Here is a 21,622-nt window from a genome sequence, read left to right as displayed (position 1 = left end):
GCATAAGGGAACTACGAGAATTATCCGCTATTAGCATAAATTCAGAGTTTACCCCGTTTTTGTATAATTAATTCATTAAAAAAAGGAAAATCAGGGAAGATTTGACATGACAACGTACAGGTTATATTCCACTTGCGGGATGAATTCTCAGAATTTACCCCTGCTCTCTAGAATTCACCAAAAAAAATGGAAAATCGAGGCAAAGATGGCATTTGGGAACTTCGGGTATTATCCACTTGTAGCATGGATTCTCAGAGTTTACTCTGTTTTTCTTGAATTAATTCACTAAAAAAAGGGAAAATCGGGGTAAAGATTGGATATGACAACGTAGGATATATTCCACTTACGCTATAAATTCTTATAACTTACCCCGTTTTTCTGGAACTCATTGAAATAAAAACAGAAGGTTGAGGATTGGATATGGAAACTTAGAATGTATTCCACATACGGGATGAATTCTCAGAATTAACCCCCTTTTTCTGGAATTAATTAGAAAAAAACGGAAAATTAGGGATGTCCCGAGTTGTAATTTATTTCGATTTTAAGATGAGTGGACACAATTTAGCCCGTTTTCAGAATTCATTGAAAAATTCATTGGGCACGTTAGAATATATTCTTTTATGAGATGAATTTTTTTTTTAGAATTCTCTGAAAACAGTGGAAAAGCGGGTAAAGATTACATATAACAAGTTGGGATATGTTTCACTTGTAGGATGAGTTGTCCGATTTTACCCCTTTTTTTTTACAGAATTCTTGGAAAAAAAGCAAAAGACCGGGACAAAGATTGAATGTGACATATTAGGATGTATTCCACTTATAGGATGAATATTCAGATTTTATCCCATTTTCCAGAATTTACTCAAGAAACGGAAAATCGGGGTGAAGATTGACTATGAAAAGCTATGATGTATCCCACATGTGGGGTTAATTGTAAGATTTAACCTTATTTGTCTCTAATAAACGAAAAAAAAAATGGAAAATTAGGGTAAAGATTTGATATGGCAAAATTGGAAACTCGGAGTGAAGTTGGCATATGGGAGCTAAGGGTATTATGAATTCTCAGAGTTTACCCTGTTTTTCTAGAACTAATTCATTAAAACAAAGAAAATTGGGGTAAAGATTTGACATGACAACTAAGGTTATATTCCACTTGCGTGATGAATTGTCAGAACTTATCCCGTTTTTCTAGAATTCACTGAACAAATGGAAAATCAGGGTAAAGATTGAATATTGCAAGTCATGATATTAACCACTCAAATTGTCACGATTTACCCCGTTTTTCTAACGTTAATTGAACAAATCGGGGTAAAGATTGGATATGGAAAAGTTATGATATTATCTACTTGTAGGATAAATTGTCACAATTAACCCCGCGTTTCTAGAGTTGATTGAGAAAATGGGGTGAAGATTGGATTTGGCATGTTAAGATATATTCTACTTGCTAGATAAATTGTTAGAATTTGTTTCATTTTTCGAGAATTTCCACATTCAGTGAAAGGTTACCCTCGGGTGAAGTCAATAATTTTAGCTGGTACACTGTAGAATCCCCTGCACAAAGCCTGGGGATTATTTGACAAATATCACTGAGTCTGAGTAGATTATTTTGCTGGAAAAGAGAATGTAGCCTTCCCTATAAAATATCAGTTTATCAGTCTGCAAGTTTTGGTGTTATATTTCACCACTGTGATGGTCTGATTGTTGAAAAGGGTCTGCATATTCCTCACACCCTTGGAATTTAAGTCAATTTAGCGTTAAAAATGTTTTCAGGCAATGAGAAATTTCCCCAGAAGTCTCTGTATATATATTGACGGCAAACTATTGATTTATCTTTGCTTGACAAAAAAGTGAACATCAACGTAGAGGCCCACGGGTACTATTCACCGTCAGATAAAACATTGTAATAGAATAATTAAAGGGTTGAGTGCAAAAGAAGCCCTTGGTGACTTGGGATGAACTACTATCGTCTCATTCCAACATGGTGTCTGTTTACTTGTGGAACCAATAGAGAACTTGACATGACATCAAGAGTCACTTAGTAGGGCTTAACAAAAGACAAATCTATGTAAGCAAAGGATAAGTTTTAAGTTTCTCTTCCAAATATTTAATGTCTTCCGATCACATTGACGTACTAATATAGCTGTCCTAAACAAGATCATTAAGCTCACGTAAAAATAAAAAATAAAAAAATATACATTAAATTTATAATACTGATAAATCACGTGTACGTTTATAATTTTATAATAGCTATGTATATGGATTCGGTTTCGATATATCGCGCTTCCAGTGGCAGTTCGATTATGTCGTCATGAAGTGATTTGCAGTCGTTGAAGATTGTCGCTAAGTCGCATTCGCATTTTTTCAAACTGGCTGTCGCAATTGTCCCTGTCGAGTCGGGAGTCAGTAGCCCTTTGACTTGTTTAAATGAGGATTTGAACATCGCTTCTAAAGAAGCTTTTTTCTTAGCCAATCCTTCGAATTTTGCGCTCATTTCATCTTCTTTCGCTTTTAGAAGGTTCTCGCTCGCGCATCTATTGTAGACTGAGTTTGCATCACTGTACATGTTTTGAAGTTCGTTTATCCAGGCTTCTTCTTTTTCTGGAGCTTCATCGCCTTCCAGTAATACGATGTAATTATCGTGCTTACCTTCAACGTCGCGCCATGCTTTGGTAAGCTCGTTGAAATTACCTTCGATGTCGCCCATATTTTCTTTCTTTGCGACCGCAGTGAAGAAGGCATTCTTCTTCCGTGTGAACTTTGCCTTTGCTGCTTTTCTTTCCTGCAGGGCTTTTGCTACTTCAGCCATTACTTTCTCTTTCAGCTTTTGTTGACAATTGATTTCGAATGTAATGATGAGCGTACGATGCGATGATTCAAACCTTTTTATTGTATGGTTGACAATATATTGGTACGGTTCGAAATCAACTGATCCGTCCGTACGTCTTCACCATTTAGCAGCGAACTAGTTAATTAGTCTTAGTGACGTAACGCTTAATGTGCTTAATTACACTTTACAATTATCGATAATAGTTATTTAGCGATACAATTATTAATATTAAAGTACACAATAAACCTCTTGGCAATGTCAGATAACTCACTAAACTTATTAGTGAAATCTTACATTGTCAAGAGAGGCGTGAAAATGATAGTTATTCACTATCACTTCCTTTGCTTGATCTGCCGTTTGCTTTTCTTGGTGGGGCACAACCGGGCCGCGTCTCGTCGGCACGTACATGGCCAAACCCTCTACACTTGTGACACCGAACTGGAATAAAAATATAAATGAGAATGGGGGCGAAAAGATCTAATGGGGAAAGGAGGGGGAAGCACTCGCGTTGGCAAGGGGTTGTTCATCTGACATGTTGAACATCGAGCCAAGAAGGCCCTAATAAGGTTGAAAATACCCTTAAATACATATTTTTGATTGAATAGCCTACTCAAGGCGTTCACCCCTCCAAGGAGGCAAGTATCCTCTCCAAGGACACCTTAAATGTAGTGTAAACTGCTTGATACACTACTGTACAATACTGTTTCTGAATTTCAGTAGTGGATAACTGTTGTATTCTAGCACTGTTATTTTCCAGCCCCTCTCAGCTGTTCTCAGTTTCTCAGCAGGAGTTAACTGTTGTATTCCAGCACTGTTGATTTCCAGCCCCACACAGCTGTTCTCAGTTTCTCAGCAGGATTTACTGTTGTATTCCAGTACTGTTAATTTCCAGCTCCACACAGCTGTTCTGAGATTACTAGCAAGGAATAAATATTCTTTTCCAGTACTTACTTGTATTATCAGTTGCATACTATTCTTCCCACATTTCCTAATAAATGAAACTATATTTAGTGGACACTTCTATATCACAGACACTGGGGAAGGTTCTCAGAGAAGTTACCTTTGATACTTTTATAACTATAAAAGTAATACATGTAGCTTTCACTGCAATTTAAAGTGATTTAATTTTTGAAATACAGTTAACTTATCCACTAATCACACAACACCTATGCAAAGCATGTCAATTATAAATAACAAATATGGAGAGTTGCAAATTACTTTCAATACTTTATAGTGCAAGCAATGTGTTCCTTACCATCATTTTTCAGTGTTTCTTTCCATTTACAGACTCAAGTGGCTGTAATGAAAAAACAAATTCAAACAATTTTACCTCACTTCTTAAAACAAGAAATCACAAGACTAAACAAGTGTAGAAACTTAGACATACTTAGGCTAAAACTCTGATTCAAAAATAAAAAAACGACCCCATTGCAAAAAAAATTGTACCACTGTCTTTGATACCATCCTGTTACTCTACTATTTTTTTTTCACTTTTCTTTGCTCCTAATTTGTAAACACATATAATGCTTCTTCTCAATGGGAAGTGTCTTCAAGAAAACCCAAATAACAAAACAGTATTGGAAAGAAAGATAGCCAAATGAACAGTGGCATCGAATTAGAGCTTGGAGCAATTAACCAACATGAATGACTGCTACACCCCATTCTTTTTTCCCAGGTCTACGTGAACTAGATTTTGAGCACAGAATGCCATACCTCACCAAACATTTGCTAGAATGACTCACTTAAAAGTGTGCATGATTATCACCTCTTGTTGAGATAGCACACTTCACTTCGCTGTTTTTATTACTACACATATGGGGGCTTTGGTAAGATTGTGAAAAGGAGGGACAATTTAAACCTTGCATACATAATGTTGTTGTTTTGTGAAAAATTGCTTTCTACAAGTGGCTTAGCCTAAGAGTAATGGTAAAATGCACAGGTGCCATCTTTGTCTGTGAGTGGATTGAATCTATTGGGTGAACACCAGAAAAAATAGTATAGTCAAGGAGCTATTTTCTGAAAAAATTCATCTCAAACCCAAAGAACAAACAAAACTTAGCTGCCTTTCTCTGTGAGTTGTTAAGAAAGAACATACCAGCACGTTTAGGCCCTCTGACAGAGGGACACACACTGGACACACTGCTTTTAATCCATCCTTGAATCCTCCACCTTGGACAACCCTCTTGACCATTGCTTCGGTACTGGTGTGGATCCACCGTGGATGTTGATTTCAAACGAGCTTGATTCTCCTCTCTTGCTGCGTTCCCCTGCCTTAATTGAGACAGGCCTATACTGGTCAAAAATCAGGTCCACTCTGGTGTAGCTGTTCTGATGAAATTTACTGGTGACAATGTCTTGGTATTTCTGTGATAACTGGCCAGATGTTGCAGACCTTCTCTCTCATCTCTGCTCACCGTTGTGGCTTTAGCCTTCCTGTGTTCCAATGCGGTCATAGTTTTCTAGACCACACATCTCCTTTGGTACATGTGTCATAGCTGCTCGCTCGTGAATGGTTAAGAATCATCGGTCTACAGCATCTTCTTTTCTACTCATACCAACTGTGCCCCTCTTTTTCTTGGTTTCAAGGTCAATTGATTGTTCCAGGGCCATATCCGGCCAAACTTGCGCAAACGGTTGGTTAGAGCAGCTAACACTGTGGTTTTCAGCAATGAACTCTTGGCATGACGGATCTAACAACATACTGCTGCACAACTTCAGAATGCATGCGTAGTTGCTGCTTTAAGAAAAGTAACCTCCCTTGTACGAAGGCCTGTTTGTGTATGGCAGATGAAGGATGTTGCAATCCTCTGAATAAAGAGCTGCTCTCTGACAATGATTCTAGTGCCTCTAACACTGAGTGACTATTGTTGTTGATGTCAGTCTGCAAATTGCACGTACTTATCAGATCATTACCTCTAGGCACAGATACATTCCCCTCAGAGTTTGACTGTTAGCAGTATCATTTCCGATACAGATCCAAACAACGAACTAATAAATTAAGGTTTTGATCGATGTTTTACAGTCTCGATTCAACAACTCTTTAGTATGTGACACAGATTGGTAAAGATAGCAAATTTCTTAAGGGGTAATTTTCAAGACCAAAGCATTTGTAACAGATTAATATCAGTGGCTGTAGTTAGCACGTAACGAAATTGGAACATGTTGCAAACTTGCATCTTTTGACATACAAAATAACACCACTAAAAAATACCTACTGCTTTCAGTGTGAAGAACTGTTGCCAGTACCTTTCACTCTCATCATTTCCCTTTGAATTTCAAAGAAGCTTCTAAACCTATTGTTCCACATGAGGTCTTTAGTTCAATAATCAGAATCCACTCTCTGTACAGCAGAATACCAGTAAATTCCGCGTTTTTTAATTTTTGTCATAAATCAACAGAAATAAACATAAAGTTTGGACATTTTGGCAGATATGCATAGAATCAAATTTTTGTATGCTTTCATAGAAATGTCGGCAATCATATGCTTTTAACACTTTCACAGCATCCCTCTTTATTTCAAAGATTTGACCCGTTTTGAGGTTGTGTTTATTCCAGCCTCGTTTCCATGTAAACAGTGATGGAAGAGACATCAGCACTAATATTGTCTATTTTCTGGAGTTCTACACATCCAAATGTTTTTTTTAAGCATAATTCGAAAGTACATGATTTCTCTGTTGCCACATAAGATGAAAAGCCTGGATAAGACCTTTACCCTAGTCTCAGCAGGATTTGAAACATGTTAGGATCAACAAAACAAAGGAGACTGCTTTTTGACGAAAAATTGGTCATGTGACAATCACGTGACATGCTGTCGTACCATGTGAACGGTTAAATTGTAGGCAGGTACATGATAATCATTTTTTCAGAAGGGTTTGGGGCACTTCAGTGGAAGAAGATGAAATTTGAGGTCAATTTCTGTTTGAGCCTCGTTTCCATGCTGAGTGTCATATCATGGTATAAAGCCCCATTTATCTCGTTAGCGGTACCACAATTCGGGACTACATAGTATCTTATCTTAAAGAGCAGGTATTGGTCAATCAGAATCAGCTGTCGAACCTTTTCTGTCAGGTGGGTTGAACGAAACCAGTTTTTGTTGGGTCTGGCTCCTTGACAAGTAATATTCATTCAAATAGGCGGAGGGTATAGGTATGCTGTGGTTTAGTTTTATCCTTAGTTTAATTCTTTTACTTTTAATAGACTGAGGCAAAATTGATAGTGACATATCATCTCACCATAACTTAGGTTAGGAGCTAAATTTTATCTTTCTTTACACAAAATGCATTTTTCATTCGTATCATTAACAAAACCAAAGGAAAATGATGTTTACACCAAGGACAAAAATTAAGCACAACATATACCTTTTTATAACTAGTGCATAATAATGCAAGAAAATGTTTACAATAGAGCTTACCACCTCATCAGCACTTTTGTTTGCTTTGCTTTGCTGCTGGTTCTCATCCATGCCTGTATGAATGAAATTAAGTAAGGGTAAAAGGATTGGTATTTTCTACGCAAAGATAGTTCCAGAGAGTTTCTCCACTGATATACGGATCAACAAATGCTCACAATGAATGCCAACAAGACCTAGAATATAGACAGAATATAGAGAGCAATTGAAGAGTGAGTGTCTCCACTAAATGAATACACAACAGTTTGCTTGTCGTGGTATTTTTGTATGTCCTTTTATAAATAATTCAAATTGTACGCATGCTCTGATTGGCCATAAAACCATTTTACATGAGCGTATGTAAACACGGTTTCGTTCCTCTTTCATTAGTTATTTTATAAAAGAAATGTAAAATGGTTTCCGTGTTTACATAGCCTGATGTAAACACGCGGGAGGTTGGGAGAACACTTGATAAGCTGGAAACCACTCCACTTCGCGTCGTGATTTCCTACGCTTATCTCGTGTTCTTCCAACCTCGCGCGTGTTTACATCAGGCTATGTAAACACGGAAACCATTTTACATTTCTTCATCGGCATACGGTCGTCAACGAGGTTTTCTGAAGCAGACGCCATGTATAAGGTGTGAGCATTGGTAGCACTAGATCCACATATGCGGTAGTAACAACGTTTGTGAACCTTGGTGTCATGCCAGAAGGGTTATTTACTCATGCTCATAAGGTACATCATGAGCAAGAGCTAATAGTTTTTGAAACCCACTTTGGTTGAGTACGAGTCTGTGGGGCAAGTGTTTTAACCCTTTAACTTCCGTAATTTCTCCTTACAATATCTGTACAATATCAAACAGATAATTGATAAAAATAAACAAAAAATATCAATTATCAGACTGTCCGTTAAATTAACAAATTAACCTCAAATAAGAATTGTATGGCAGACAGTAACGATAATTACTAATGAGATCTTGGGAGTGAAAGGGTTTAAAACAATAAAAAATTGCTGTGCAGGGCAAAACCAAATTGAAATCTATTCATTTAATATTAAGGAAAACTGAATGAAAATTGCTCTTAGCTAATCAGATTTTCTCTTTATTAAGTTAAATAAAACAATCAAAAATTTATTGTAACTGACTGAGCTGGATCTAAAATCTTCAACTCTACCCTCACTTCTGTCAAGTGATACATATTTTGGTGTGGGAGCATAAAAAAAATAATCTTCACACTCATGTATATATGGATGGACTTTTTCTTAAATCTGGATTGAAAATTTATATATATTAGATATGAAATATATTCAAATTATTTCTTCATACTTCACAAACAATCTGTAAAATAAACATAATAAATAAATTGAAAATTCAAACTTTTTTCCCCAGTTTTTTCCTTTTCTACACCCAACCCTCCAACTCAACAAGTATGTATCTCTCAACTTAACATGTTTGAAATTCATGATCATATGGATGAAATATTGTGAGTTTTTGGAAAAGCTGATATGGTGCAACTTTCCAGTGTCAAACAGCAGCTGTGCTGTGATGATAATGATGATGATAACAACATCTTCTTTCAGTCTGATCTTTTTTGTTTTTTCCCTTATTCCATGTAATGTTGAAAGGTACATACTAACAACTCAATTGACTCAACATGCCACACTATGAATCTAGCCTTCTATATATTTTACCTATTTTTGTATCATAGAAATGTCTTAGAAATAATAACAATTAAAAGCTAATAAAACAAATCCACATATTGGCCTCTGGGTTACTGGTCAAAAAACATTTTGAATAACATTCCATTTCCACTGGCTAGTGTTTAAACATGTTTGATGAATGGATTACTGATAAGATTTTCTGACAAATATTATAATATAGTCATGCTTAACTCATAGTTCATATTCCCAAGGGATGCAAAATCTTGTTTTAATTGTTTCATTTACTGTAGCAACTTAGGTAATTCAGAAAACATAATAGTTCCTTAGACTATAAACAACAAAATGAATGGGTAAAAGAATATTCTAAGCTCAATCATAAGTAAAATCCCCAATGCAAAATAATAATGAATGAAAACTGTGCCCAAATTAATATAATCTTAAAAAAATAGTTTTGCTGCTGTTTCAACCTTTTACATCCATAAGGATATGGTAGCCCTTCAAGGGCCATTTTTTTAAATTTTTTTTTTTGAGTCAAACTAAGCATCATTATTTTAACTAAAGTTTCCAAGAAAATTTTTGATAAAATACATCTTTTAATTTGCCCATATATTTTCTGAACATGACTCCTCTGTGTTTCTTTTATGGTCTTAGTCTCCACTTTCATTACTACCGTGATAATTTTGTAGAATTGCTCACTAGCCTTTGCCCTAACCTAGCTAATTTATAATTTAAACATATTTAAAACACTTTGACTTGTCACTAGGAATTCTGGTTTTAAATAGGACAGAATCAGCCCTAAACTGTGTTCTCAGCAGTGGCATGTAACCATACACCTTCACAAAGAAATTGATACATTTGCTGCGTTCCTCAAAGTGAGTTTTATCATTCCACAGTGACACAGGACAGTTTGGGCAGGAGAAAGTCCAACGTGAAGTCACCTAATAAGACACAACATTACTTTATAACTAAAAGCTATTGAGTGTTATAGCACAGCTACTGTTAACCTTTCTACCAGGACATTATTATTCATATTCTTCTCACTGTTATCTTATCATTTCCCACAATACTGACAAAGAGAATTTGTTTGACAATCACAAGCTTATTAAGTTTTCCATCACTTTCCTCATTCTCATGGTAACCAGTCAACTCGCCAACACCAACTCACCGATGTATAAAATCGAGTAGAGACATCGGCCAGTTGGTCATCAATCCAATACAACTTATTAGAATTAAACATACAGAAAAGTAAACGATATTTAGTAAAAAAACACTGGCGAACATTGGTGAACATCAAATAGAAGCTTAAACATCAGTGAACATTGGTGAACATGTTTTCTTAAAAAATCTGAGCGATTGACATGATGAGTCTTTACGGTGTTGTTGTCACACAATAACTCGTTCGCGTCTGAAGCGGATATAGTAATTGGTGATGTTTACTTTACTTTATTCGCCTTGAGATCCTTATAAACTTTGTTGCAAATAAAAAGAAATGCTTTTTACTAAAGATCTTATCTAGAAAGCCAAGTTTTCTTAAAAAATCTGACCGATTGTCATGATGAGTCTTTACAGTGTTGTTGTCACACAATAACTCGTTCGCGTCTGAAGCTGTTAGAGTTGTTGGTGAGGTTTACTTCGCTTTATTCGCCTTGAGATCCTTATAAACTTTGTTGCAAATAAAAAGAAATGCTTTTTACTGAAGATCTTGTCTAGAAAGCCAAGTTTTCATTAAAAAATCTGAACGATTGACATGATGAGTCTTTATGGTGTTGTTGCCGCACAATAACTCGTTCGCGTCTTAAGCTGTTCTAGTCATTGGTGATGTTCACCAATGTTCACCAATGTTTAAGCTTCTGTTTGATGTTCACCAATGTTCACCAGTGTTTCTTTACTAAATATCGTTTAATTTTCTGTATGTTTAACTTCTAATTAGTTATATTGGATTGACGACCAACTCGCCGACGTCTCTACTCGATTTTATACGTCGGCAAGTTGGCATCGGGGAGTTGGTCCGTCGGCAAGTTGACCGTAATTCATTCTCATGAGTTTCATGTTTGATTCAGCAGTGATGCTGTAAGGAGATATTAGACCTGAATCACTCTTAGGAGATAAAGGGTTAGGACTGATATACATTACATAAAATGTCTGCCTGTTTATTTTGACACCTGAAAGTCAGCCTACAGCTACAAAATATTTTTTCCAAGAGAGGCCCACAATGACATAAAACCATAAATACATCAACCAAATGAGTCAGCTATGTGCCAATGGAAAAAGCAGGGTTGCTACTGTCCTGGTTGAGCAACTTGAAATTCTAATAAATCCCTCAGCACAAACTCAACTCATCTGGTTACATACCTTTATGGGAGGTTTTCTTGTGATGTGAGAGACCAAGAAATTCATGGCAATGTCCTCGCAATTCATGTATTCATCAACTTTGTCTCTGATAATTTGTGGCATCCAATTTGTATATAAATAACCAAAATACTGAGAAGAAGAGAGAAATTGAATAAACATTTTCAAAATTGAGTGTTAAAAAATTATACTTCTCCTCTAGTTACTTTCTGCATACTTTTGGAGTAATTTTATAGTTACAATGGCCCAGCATTCTGGTAGGAGGTCAGCTCATATTCATCAGAGCTGCTCTGTGGATAATGTCCATCTACTTCAAGGTTGACATTGTCTTCATGCAAGGAAACACCAAGGATCACAACAGAACACATGTGTCATAAATGACATCATTGGCTGGAGAAAATTAAAAAGGTGGCTGAGGGGTCTATGCAAAAAACTAATTATCAACAATAATAGTAAACCAAAATCTTTAGGACCCTTTTGATGTTATATTCAAATTGTACAGGTAGGGAGGATTGATGGGGCTCAATTTTGGGTTTTAACATTTTCATTTCAGTTTTAGAGAAGACTTGTGATAACATCTTCAAGATTACAATGTACCAAAATGTATGAAACATAGCCTCTCTTTGGCACTAAAACATACTTGCACATTTGTCTACAAACATTATCTGTTCTGAAAAGCAAACATTTTTCCAAGAGCAAAATTCACAGAAAACTGTAGGCTTAAAACAAAAGATAATGTTCAAGAAAAATTTACCAGCATATCCTCAAACTAATGGAGGGCTATTGTGTTTTTCATCTTTCAAATATATTTTGCAGCATTTAGGAAAATATTTAATGTACAGACAGGTTTGTCTTTCCTTTGACACAACTACAAAATGCTTTTCCAACTTGATTGACCTTTATGAGGAAGACTTTCAACCCAACAGTAAGAATATATCTTGACTAAAAATTGCCAAATATTCCACACTTTAATTGGGGGTAAATTTAGTCACCAGACACAATCAGACCAACTGCATGTAAGCAAAAATATTTGAAGGACTCTAAATACAATTAATTACATCAGGTCTTGGTGATCTATCATTCAAGAAGGCTGCTATATTTGGCTAATTCGAAAAAAAATTGACAACAACAACTTGTTTAACAAAGAAATGGGGAAATTTGACCTGATGCAGCCTTTTCCCTAGCTGGCAAATCCAATATTACTTGTCCAGAAGCATTTCCTCTTACTCACCTTGTGGTAGAAAGCTGCACCAGTGAGTATCATAGAAAGTTCACATGAATACTCTGAACTGTACAGCCACTGCTTGTTCTGAGCATCCCAAGCGTGGAAACGTGCTGGGAATCCTACTATACAATCTCTTGCTTCCCTCCAAACTCTACAAAACAAGATTATTCACTTAATAATATAAAGTGAACTAACTTTTTCACACCCTGAGTGACAGAGATGCTTAAGAGGTACCCTTCTGGCAGTCAGTTTCACTGTTAGATGACAATCTGCATTATAACATGGCAACAGAAAGATGCTTGCTTACTGTCTCAAAAAATTCAGTTTAGAAAATTTTAGTTTGGAAACACTGAGCACTTCCATGATCTGTTAAAAATAAAACTTTGGTCACCTGAATCCCAAGAGTATTTCATCAGGTCGCATTTCTACATCATCATCAATAGAAAAAATAGCATCTGTTTCTATAACATCATAAGGAATAAATCGATTGTTCAAACTGTTCTTTGCTACTTTAACAACCTGTTCAAAACATAAAAAAAGATAAGTACAGCTTATTAGTATAAATGCACAAGCCTGCTATACTGAAATCTGATGCCTGTGGTACTATTCCCTAATAAGTGAGTGAGTATGCTGACATTCTGTGGTTGTCACCAAAATAAACTAAAATTATGAGACTGTCTTGTTGTTAATTTTTGGGTAATTGTGAAAAACAGCTCCCCCCACCGACAGTTAGCGAACTGTCAGCCAACTGTTGGCCAACAGCTTACTGACAGTTGGCCAACAGCTTTATTTCAGTTTTGCTGAAAAGATAACTTCCTGCAGGACATCTGTTGGCCAACTGTCTACTGACTGCCGGTTGACTGTCAGCAATCTATCGGTAAGGTGTTGGCAACTTGTCAGTAGAATGTTGGTAATTTTAGGTCAATTATTGCCTTGAAAAATTTATGATTTACAACCCATGATGATTGCATCGAAAAGATAAAATAAAACTCTGAATAGTCTTCAGCTCTTTTATGTTAGTTCAGCACAATTTCTAAGCTATTTCTCTCCTAACACTCACTTCAATTCCTAGCCCATTCACCATTGTGGATTTTTAACTTTGCCCCAATCCCCCTCTTGCAAGTACAACTGAGGGCACATTTCTAGAGGCACTTGGGTTTTTTACAACACTTTGTAACACCTGGAGCCACGATTATTTCTGACAAGTTTTCCCCTTACTTCAACCTCCACAACCTGGGCTACATCCACCTCATGGTCAACCACTTGGAGACCTTTGCCAATCCTTATAAAGCATACATGTGCAAAAACGCACATGTGTGCTTTCATCAGTTTTGTAAAATGTAAATATGGTGTCTAATAAAGCTATTTCACTGCCTGTCATTAACCTGTTGGTTACCTGTCAGTGGCCTGTCAGTTTAGTGTCCGCCAACTGTCTGCTGACTGTTGGCCGACATTGATATTACAACAATGAGACAGTCACTTTTTTTCCAAAATCTTTTTAGCTTTGACTGTATCAGAATCAGTGTATGTAGCATTGAGCACCTCGTGAATTAAATATCTGTCTAGTATTAAGCAATAAGCACTTGGTTACTCTCTTTTAAGCAATACTGATATAAACAACTGATAACAACTTAAAAATTGGCTGCCTGATAATCGCTAAGGAATAATTAAAATAATTCCATCATCAACTCACATGAACTGGAACCCCAATATCAGGCCATCTAAGGGACAAAGATGGCGGCTCAGGACTGTTCCACACAACTACTACTTTATTAAGATACTGCAACCCAACAAGACGTTGAACTGCTTCAATAAGTACTAGTTCCCTCTGATATGTCAAGATGACCACTGTAAACTGTTCTACTGGATGATTTCCTCCCAAAGCTTTACTAAACTCTACACCTGCCCCACCCATCCCATCACCAATGAGTTCAAACTCAGTGCTTGAATTCTTGAAAGGTGCTGATGATGGCAGGACTGGAGCAAAGGGTGTACTTGGATACATTCTAAATGAACCCGGAGGGTAATTCCATACATTATAGGCATCAACAATGGTCATTGTTAGATTCCTGATGAAAGTTGGAGACACTTGTGGTAAGCTTATTAGTGCATCTGGATCTGGAGGACTTGTTAGTGGTGGATTAGATTCACCAAAAACTGACACTGTTGGCAATGCAGTTACAGGATCAGCAGGAATGGACAAGCGTGTTCTTAAGGTGGCTAACACTGTCTTCAAAATAGCATCAGTTGTTGAAAGATATGTTTCCCATAAGAATCTTCCTTGGCGGCGAAGGTTTAAGATATCTTCATTTGTTATAGTTCTAAGTAAGACATTTAGTTCTGGTAGGCGAGCTTGAGTCAGGATGATAGCTGCTTTCCGCCAATCAATCATATCATGGAAAGGTAAAATAAAGTCATTGGACAATATGACTGGTATAGCTCCAAACTGTAAGGCTTCCAACAGTCTAACTTGCATATTGTCCCAACTTGAGCCAACATGATTTGATCCCACTATTAAAGCAAAAGTTGATTGTCTCAGTATCTTTGATCTGTTTTCATGGCTACCCCATAATAACCAATCACCACTTTGCTCTGAGCTTAAGAATTCAGATTTTGATAAATACAGTTCAATGAACAAGTCTCTCGCCTCTTTGGAGATTTGATGAAGTTGATCACGTAAAATTGTCATTGTATTAGTTAGATGATCTTTATGTACACCCTGAAAACTTAATAAAAATTTTCTTCTAGCTGGTAGATGTAAAGCAGCAAGATGCCAAACATCCCCAGTGCTGGGTCCATTTGATGGTGGTACAACAATATCAAAGCCATAGCGATATGTTCTATCTTTGAAAAATGTTGATTGAGCAATTAAGGCAAGGCCTGTGTTGATGCCCAGAGAGAGAATACTAGTAGAATCCCTTACACTTGTTCTTATGTGGAGAAGTAAATGATTTTTACCATTTCCTCTCCAGTAAGGCAGTAAGTGTAAATCATTCTCCAGTTCACTCTTACTCTTTGAATGCCGACTTGCTTCGATTGATCCAACAATGACTATGTACAAGCAAGCTTTCTCAGGTTCAACAGTATAATAGGGATTTCCCTTTAACAGCTGAAAAATTTCCATCCCACTTGAATCTGACAACAACTGGCCGAAAGGCTGTTCATAGACATACACTGGAAAACCTGAGCCAAATGGACACCTTGAGAAATCAAAGCAGTTGTGTAGGTGACAGTTTGATGCAGTACTTTGGTGAAGAAGTAAATCACTGCTCTCTAAATATGCTACATCTAACTTGTGCGGTAGTTTTAAATGTGGTAGTATTGGACAGTCATTAGCCCTTCTTTTAGCAAGTTTAATTAATTCAAGTTCTCTTTGTGCCCGAGCCACATCACGCTGATAATGTTCAGCTTGACTCCTGTAGGCTTCTGCTGTTTTAGAATAATTGGAAATGATTCGTAAAATCCTGTTCTTTTTACCTTCCAGCTCTCGTAATTCATTACCCAGAGACAATTTGATCCTCTTCAGCTCGTCAATTTCGTATTTCAAATCATCAATCCTGTCTAGAATTGAATCAGCCCTGTCAGCGGGTCTGTCTAACTTTATCGTTCGCGACTGAAAACTTTGTCGAGTCTCTTGAGCTAAATAGTAATGTGTTATTAGCGGTACCACGAGTCCAAATACCAGAAGGAATGCAACTAGTCGCCCGAGCGACAAGTCTTTCAGTTTATACATCAGGATGTGCATTGTAGCATGAAGTTATTCCTTCTTTCCACACGAAATAAAGTTTCTTTGTACACTGGTGGAAAAAACCTGGGGCCTCATTGATGACTAATTTTTTAAATGTGCGCCGTAATAGATCCCAGTTGTTCGACTGAAACGTGATATTCCTGTAACATTGAGCTTACAACCTTGAATTGCATTACTGCATGTATCCGTCAATCTTTCCGAAAAAGCAGGAATGAGGGCCCAATTTTTTTAATCAAGTACGAATCAAAATATATTTGAAGAGCAAAACACTTTCCCTTTCCAGTGAAACAGACTCAAATTACGTCTACAATCCAGGAAATGCCATCCAAGATCCAAGATCCGCTAATGCTCAAAATCAAATTGAAGTTTAAAGTTGCGAGCAATTCCACATTCTGTCGCAGTTTCTCATCAGATAACTGCCAGCTGCTCCATTCGCAATTTTTAAACACTAGCTGGACGATATAAACTTCACTCACCGACCACTAAGTGTTTGAGAGTACCGGAAAACAACGAAACAGACAATTTCAAAATAGCGCGAACGACGACGTGATGTGAAGGGCCGTGATAGACTGGTTCAAAGTTTTCCCCAGAGCGAGCTTGCGTGATTGGCCCATTAGAGATTGCTTGCTGTCAAAACTAACAAATACTCGAAACATTCTTACTTGCTGAGCATCGTTTCCTTTGTTCCACAAACAGACTGTTCTGTTCAACAGATCTACTTAAATAGAGATGAGTTTCCATTACTTTCTGCTTACAATCAACAACGGAGATTGTACATTAGTGCTGATAAGGGCTTTATGAAGTTTTGTTGTATGTAAGTATTATGGTTCCACTTTCGGCGGGTTTGGTTTGATGAAATATGTGATCAGATCGTTATCAGGAATATTTAATGAGTGTTCATTCTCTTTCCTCTTTCTTTTCCGGCCGAGATTTTAAAAACATTTCCTATGTGTGAGTTTCCAGAGCGTCTCACGGAACTACCCATAGAAGAGAAATCGGGTGAAGTAAGTAACTTGCTGCCCAGGCACTCCCGTCAGTTTTAGCACAGGAGCGTTGCGGGTGGCGAACGCATGGCATTGTTTCCATAATGCAAGCAGACAAAAAAGAACGTCTACACCTCAGATCGACACAGTTCGCGCCAGTCTCACGGTCGATGGAGAGTTCGGGAGGAGCGAAAAACGGCGCCTGAGTGAGAACAATGAGAACGGCAAGACACCAACTACCTTTCCGCACTTTGTGTAAAGGTCAATTTGGGAAGGCTAATGAACGAGCGGACTCGGCTGCCACGCCTCAGTTAACTAAACTGAATCAAGATCGTTAAATGATAAAGCCAAGAACTGAGATTTGGAGAATAATGAAATAATGCTTGGTGAACTTTCCGGCAAGTCTTCGGCATGTGTGCGGTTTCCGCTCATTAATTATTCGCCAAAATGACCAAGAAAAAGTTATGTGGCTTGGTAGGCAGACGCCATACTCCGCAAACAAACAATATTGCGACCTCAGAATGCTGCAAACATCTGAACCCACAAGAAAAACATTGGCAAAAACATTTAGTCGTCAAAGCTTCTTCTATTACGAGCCACATGACATATATATATATATTATGTGTGTGTGTGTCTGTGTCTGCGAGTCTGTGTGTGTGTGTTAGAACCAAGATTTAATTTTAGAATCAAGAAATTAATCTTTTCAGATTTCATGACATCACACGAAAACCAAGAATACGGAAAGTCAAAATCTCGAATAGAAAGCACTAAATGTTGATTGTTTCACTTTTTCGTCATGTCGAATTTAAAACTCAATAAGTGCTCGTTGCTGGCTTTGAAGCATTACTTTGCTGACTGTGGCTTAGTCAAGGGTTTTGTGAGAGACAATTTAGGTGGTCAGTAGTGGGTGAGTATTTTAGAACTAAGAAACGCCTGAACTTTGTGACGCCTCGTCACACTCAAGGGACGTGCCTTTTGTGGGGTCTGGAAATGTTCCCTCACAGTCAAACCCCCCGGCTTAGTCTGTCTAAGTAATCCGGCGGCGCTCCATTCATTCTTTCACACCGTCAAATACAGATTACAGTTTATGGTCCTCATGGAGGCCATGAAAAATCGGAAAACATAACGATTAATTACTAGGAAAGGAAACATGATGCTTCGCTGTAACTGGCTAGTTTTCCACTGTGCATTACGCAGATGGGTTCCGTTCGCGGTCTGCTGTTTTACGGCTCTTCTGTTGATGTGTTTCTGAATCATAGGTATCCATACTACTGAGATTTCTATTGCAATGTTATTGCTGTTGGAGTGATATCTCTTAGAGAATCCCCTCCATTAGCCTGCGTTAGTAACAATGGGGATCGCCATCAGTGTTCTAAACTTCGGTCCGATGCGTGTGTGTCCACTTTAGTGAGCTTTCTAAACACGGCCGGGAAAAGTCTTAAGCGAGTTTAGAATGTCACTGTCCTGCCTCTTACTTCTGTCTTGCATACACCTCCCAGAAAACCACACCAAGAGAGGATGAGGTAAAGGTGTCTTGGGTTAAGTTTGCAGCATCTTTCGGCCGCACTACGTCTGATCACTGCGTATTCTCCGACTTGAAAACAGTTCGTACGCCCTGCTGATGTAGGAAGGGGAAAAGTTGCTCAGACAAACCGTTAAAATTGGCAAAAGCAGACCACGGTGTATTCCGTGCAGAATCCTGCGCAGCCATGGAAAAGTAGCCAATCACAGCAAAGGTGATATTTATCCAAGTGACATAATCGCCTAAATAAAACTAATTGAAGGCAGACAAAAGTTGCGATCCACTTCGGAAGTGACCACCCGATGAGCAGTACTGTAATATGATTAACTTCTCACTGGGTTTTGGAATTCCAAACAGTAACCAAATCGTTTTGAATTGTCTTTAAATGTGCTTGAAATTCGGGGCAAGGACACTGCACAAGTAAAACCACAATACGCCATAACAGTTTCTTCCCTCAGTAGTTAGTTAGTTTTCATTATGCCAGCTGGCATGTAGGACAGCAACGAAGGTCTTCTACTCCTGGTTGTTCTGGGCCAGCTTGATGATGGAACCGCAAGTGTTTTTCCAAGCTTTCGGTTTTCTTTGCCCTGTACGAAGCCAGGTGTTCTTGAATCTGCCACAAGTGCTCTCTTCCTCCTCCCTTAAGGGGTCCAGTGGAGCGCCTCACCGTCGCGTAATGCTATTCAGTTCATGCCAATCAGGTCATGTCTGACCACTCTCTACCGCCATCTGAGGAAGATGGTTCCAATGTGCTCCTGCCGACACCGAACAAACTCTTGGTCGTTGGAGATAGTGAATAAAGGGGGTAAGTTACTAAAGAAACTGTGGTACTACGTCGGTGGAAGAGTATAACAGGTAATTTGGTGATAACAACTGAGTTGAAAACGTAAATTGGCCACCGTAAAGAGTTAAAAAGCTGACGTTTCGAGCGTTAGCCCTATCGCTCTGACGAAGGGCTAGCGTTCGAAACGTCAGCCTTTTGACTCTTTACGGTGACCAATTTACGTTTTTAACTCGGTTGTTAACACCAAATTCCCCATTGGAGTGTTTGGCCAAAAAATTTCCCTTTCGTCTGCGTTTGCACAGGATACCCCTCATCAGTGCGTTATGTCTCAATCATCCTCAGACTTAAGGTCTCAGTTGCTTTCTTAGCAGTTATCAGAGTGAACTTTTCACTCATATCAAGTGGCAGAGGCTGTTGAACTGTGTTTTCTGATACGTTTTCCTTTTCCAAGCCGCAAGTCAACGACAAGTCGTAATCAAACCTCGTGTCTGTATGATGCTTTGCACCCACACGGATGTTGATGGGCTCGTTAAATTCACTTTCTGGAGGTTTGCGATCCATTAAACTATAAAACTGTGTTCCAGGAGGAACTTTTTGCGACCAAAGTTCGACCTGGCTTAAATATTTTTCTGTGTCTGCGAGGCTACGATCAGCATACCCGCTAAACTTACTTTCTAAGCCTTCTATGCGCGAGACTCGCGGCCAATCCCTTCGGACACCCCTACAGGAGGAGTTTATGTTCCCCTTAGGGATCGAGGTGTTCTTTTACCGACGACTTTGTTGTTTAAACCCCCAAACTCTTCTTCTCTCTCTTCTCCTTTTGTTGGCTCCTGAAAAGAGAAGTGTATTCGCTCTATCTCAGGAAACATGGAAATTCTTGGAAAACAAAGAGGGCTGTTTCTATCGTGACTATTTTTTAAGTGTTTAGCCTCAGTTTTTTTAAGCTTACTTTTCCTTTGGAGTAATAAGAAACAGGACTAAGATACGATATGCTGCCTTTTGCAAGTATCAGGATCGATAGCTATAGCAGTTTACTTGTCGTGTTCCTTTTAAAGTAATAAATATTCGTTTAATGATACATTTCCCTTTACGACAAAGGGTTTCATCTCAGGATGTAAAAGTCACTCGCTATTTTTTCGTGATAGTTGCTGTTTTCATGTTTGATATCGTTGTCGTCGTCGTTTTCAACTCTCTTGACGAGATGAAGATAGGAAATGGTAGAAGGGTTAAACAGAGGGATGAAGGAGAATACGAGGTAGAAGAGTTAAGAACTGAAAAAGATAGAAGGAAGGGAAGTAAGGGCAAAAGAAGAAAGACTGAGAGAGAGAGAGAGAGAGAGAGAGAGAGAGAGAGAGAGAGAGAGAGAGAGAGAGAGAGAGAGGGCAGAGAGATAGAGAGAGAGAGAGAGAGAGGGCAGAGAGAGAGAGAGAGAGAGATTGATGGGCACTTTGGTAACCTAAAATAGGGCACTTTGGTACCTTCAGGGCACTTTCGTAACGTGGTGTAGGGCACTTTAGTAACTTTCGGGCCTTTTGGTAACGTGGTGTAGGGCACTTTAGTAACTTTCGGGCCTTTTGGTAACGTGGTGTAGGGCACTTCGGTAACTTTAGGGCAATTTAGTAACGTGAAATATGGCACTTCTGTAACGTGATTATTATCAGACGAAATCTAAATTTTTCGACGTTACACAGGTTGTTTTGGTTTTCAAAATAGTGGATTGCCGTATGAAATTTTACAGCTGGACAAAGACATTCCATTTTCAACTAATTTAATTAAAAATTGCTGCAGAATATAGGAAAGATATCTGTTTACAAGCAAGCCGTTTGTTATTTTAATGTACCAGCCACGGAAGCAAAAGAACCTCGTTTCAAGAGCTAACAAGCATCTGGTTAGCACGTTAACATCAATAGGTGACATCAGGGATACCTCTCTATTAATTTTAGCAGTGGGATGCAACCACAAAACAGTTCTGACTCAATTCTTGTTTTGTGATATGTCACAGAAAAATGCGACTTTTTAATCCGAGTCTCATTCAAACGAAGGAGCGCCGGAAGCTCAATGGTCGCCAGCGTTTTATCTATGGCAAAGACAATTTCCAGACCGATCCCAAGCCGGTTATGGAACCAGTTTAAATTCTT

The 21,622-nt window shown here is 38.1% G+C and overlaps 2 protein-coding genes and 1 long non-coding RNA gene across 3 annotated transcripts; 1 reads left to right on the top strand and 2 right to left on the bottom strand.

Moving 5' to 3' along the window:
• Nucleotides 1–2,227: 2,227 nt before the first annotated feature.
• On the bottom strand, nt 2,228–7,602 carry LOC149052902 (uncharacterized). The gene is made up of 2 exons (XM_089182034.1): nt 7,236–7,602; nt 2,228–5,721 (listed from the first exon to the last, which is right to left on the bottom strand). The coding sequence occupies exon 2, from the start codon at nt 2,801–2,803 to the stop codon at nt 2,228–2,230; it is 576 nt and encodes a 191-aa protein (XP_089038160.1). The 5' UTR covers nt 2,804–5,721; nt 7,236–7,602.
• A 643-nt stretch (nt 7,603–8,245) lies between these two features.
• Nucleotides 8,246–16,901, bottom strand: LOC113677366 (exostosin-3). The gene is made up of 5 exons (XM_027194187.2): nt 14,141–16,901; nt 12,839–12,966; nt 12,454–12,598; nt 11,226–11,354; nt 8,246–9,811 (listed from the first exon to the last, which is right to left on the bottom strand). Exons 1-5 carry the CDS (start codon nt 16,190–16,192, stop codon nt 9,602–9,604), a joined length of 2,664 nt encoding a protein of 887 aa, XP_027049988.2. The 5' UTR covers nt 16,193–16,901; the 3' UTR covers nt 8,246–9,601.
• On the top strand, nt 16,879–17,954 carry LOC149052901 (uncharacterized). The gene is made up of 2 exons (XR_016186970.1): nt 16,879–17,009; nt 17,125–17,954. It is a non-coding gene; the product is annotated as an uncharacterized LOC149052901 (long non-coding RNA).
• The last annotated feature ends 3,668 nt before the right edge of the window (nt 17,955–21,622 follow it).

Source organism: Pocillopora damicornis, chromosome 1 (genome assembly GCF_964200805.1).
Source record: "Pocillopora damicornis chromosome 1, jaPocDami1.2, whole genome shotgun sequence".
In the NCBI taxonomy this organism is placed as follows: Eukaryota; Metazoa; Cnidaria; class Anthozoa; order Scleractinia; family Pocilloporidae; genus Pocillopora; species Pocillopora damicornis.
The sequence above is the reverse complement of the archived record's forward strand: the minus strand, read 5'-3'. Positions and strand labels throughout refer to the sequence as shown.

Bases quoted from the DNA above. Each gene is read 5' to 3' on its own strand.
- LOC113677366 (XM_027194187.2), bottom strand. From the start codon at position 16,192: ATGCACATCCTGATGTATAAACTGAAAGACTTGTCGCTCGGGCGACTA. The intron at 12,967-14,140 runs GTGAGTTGATGA...TGTTTTGAACAG, and splicing joins ATATTGGGGTTCCAGTTCAT to GTTGTTAAAGTAGCAAAGAA. The intron at 12,599-12,838 runs GTGACCAAAGTT...CTTGTTTTGTAG, and splicing joins GAAATACTCTTGGGATTCAG to AGTTTGGAGGGAAGCAAGAG.
- LOC149052902 (XM_089182034.1), bottom strand. From the start codon at position 2,803: ATGGCTGAAGTAGCAAAAGCCCTGCAGGAAAGAAAAGCAGCAAAGGCA.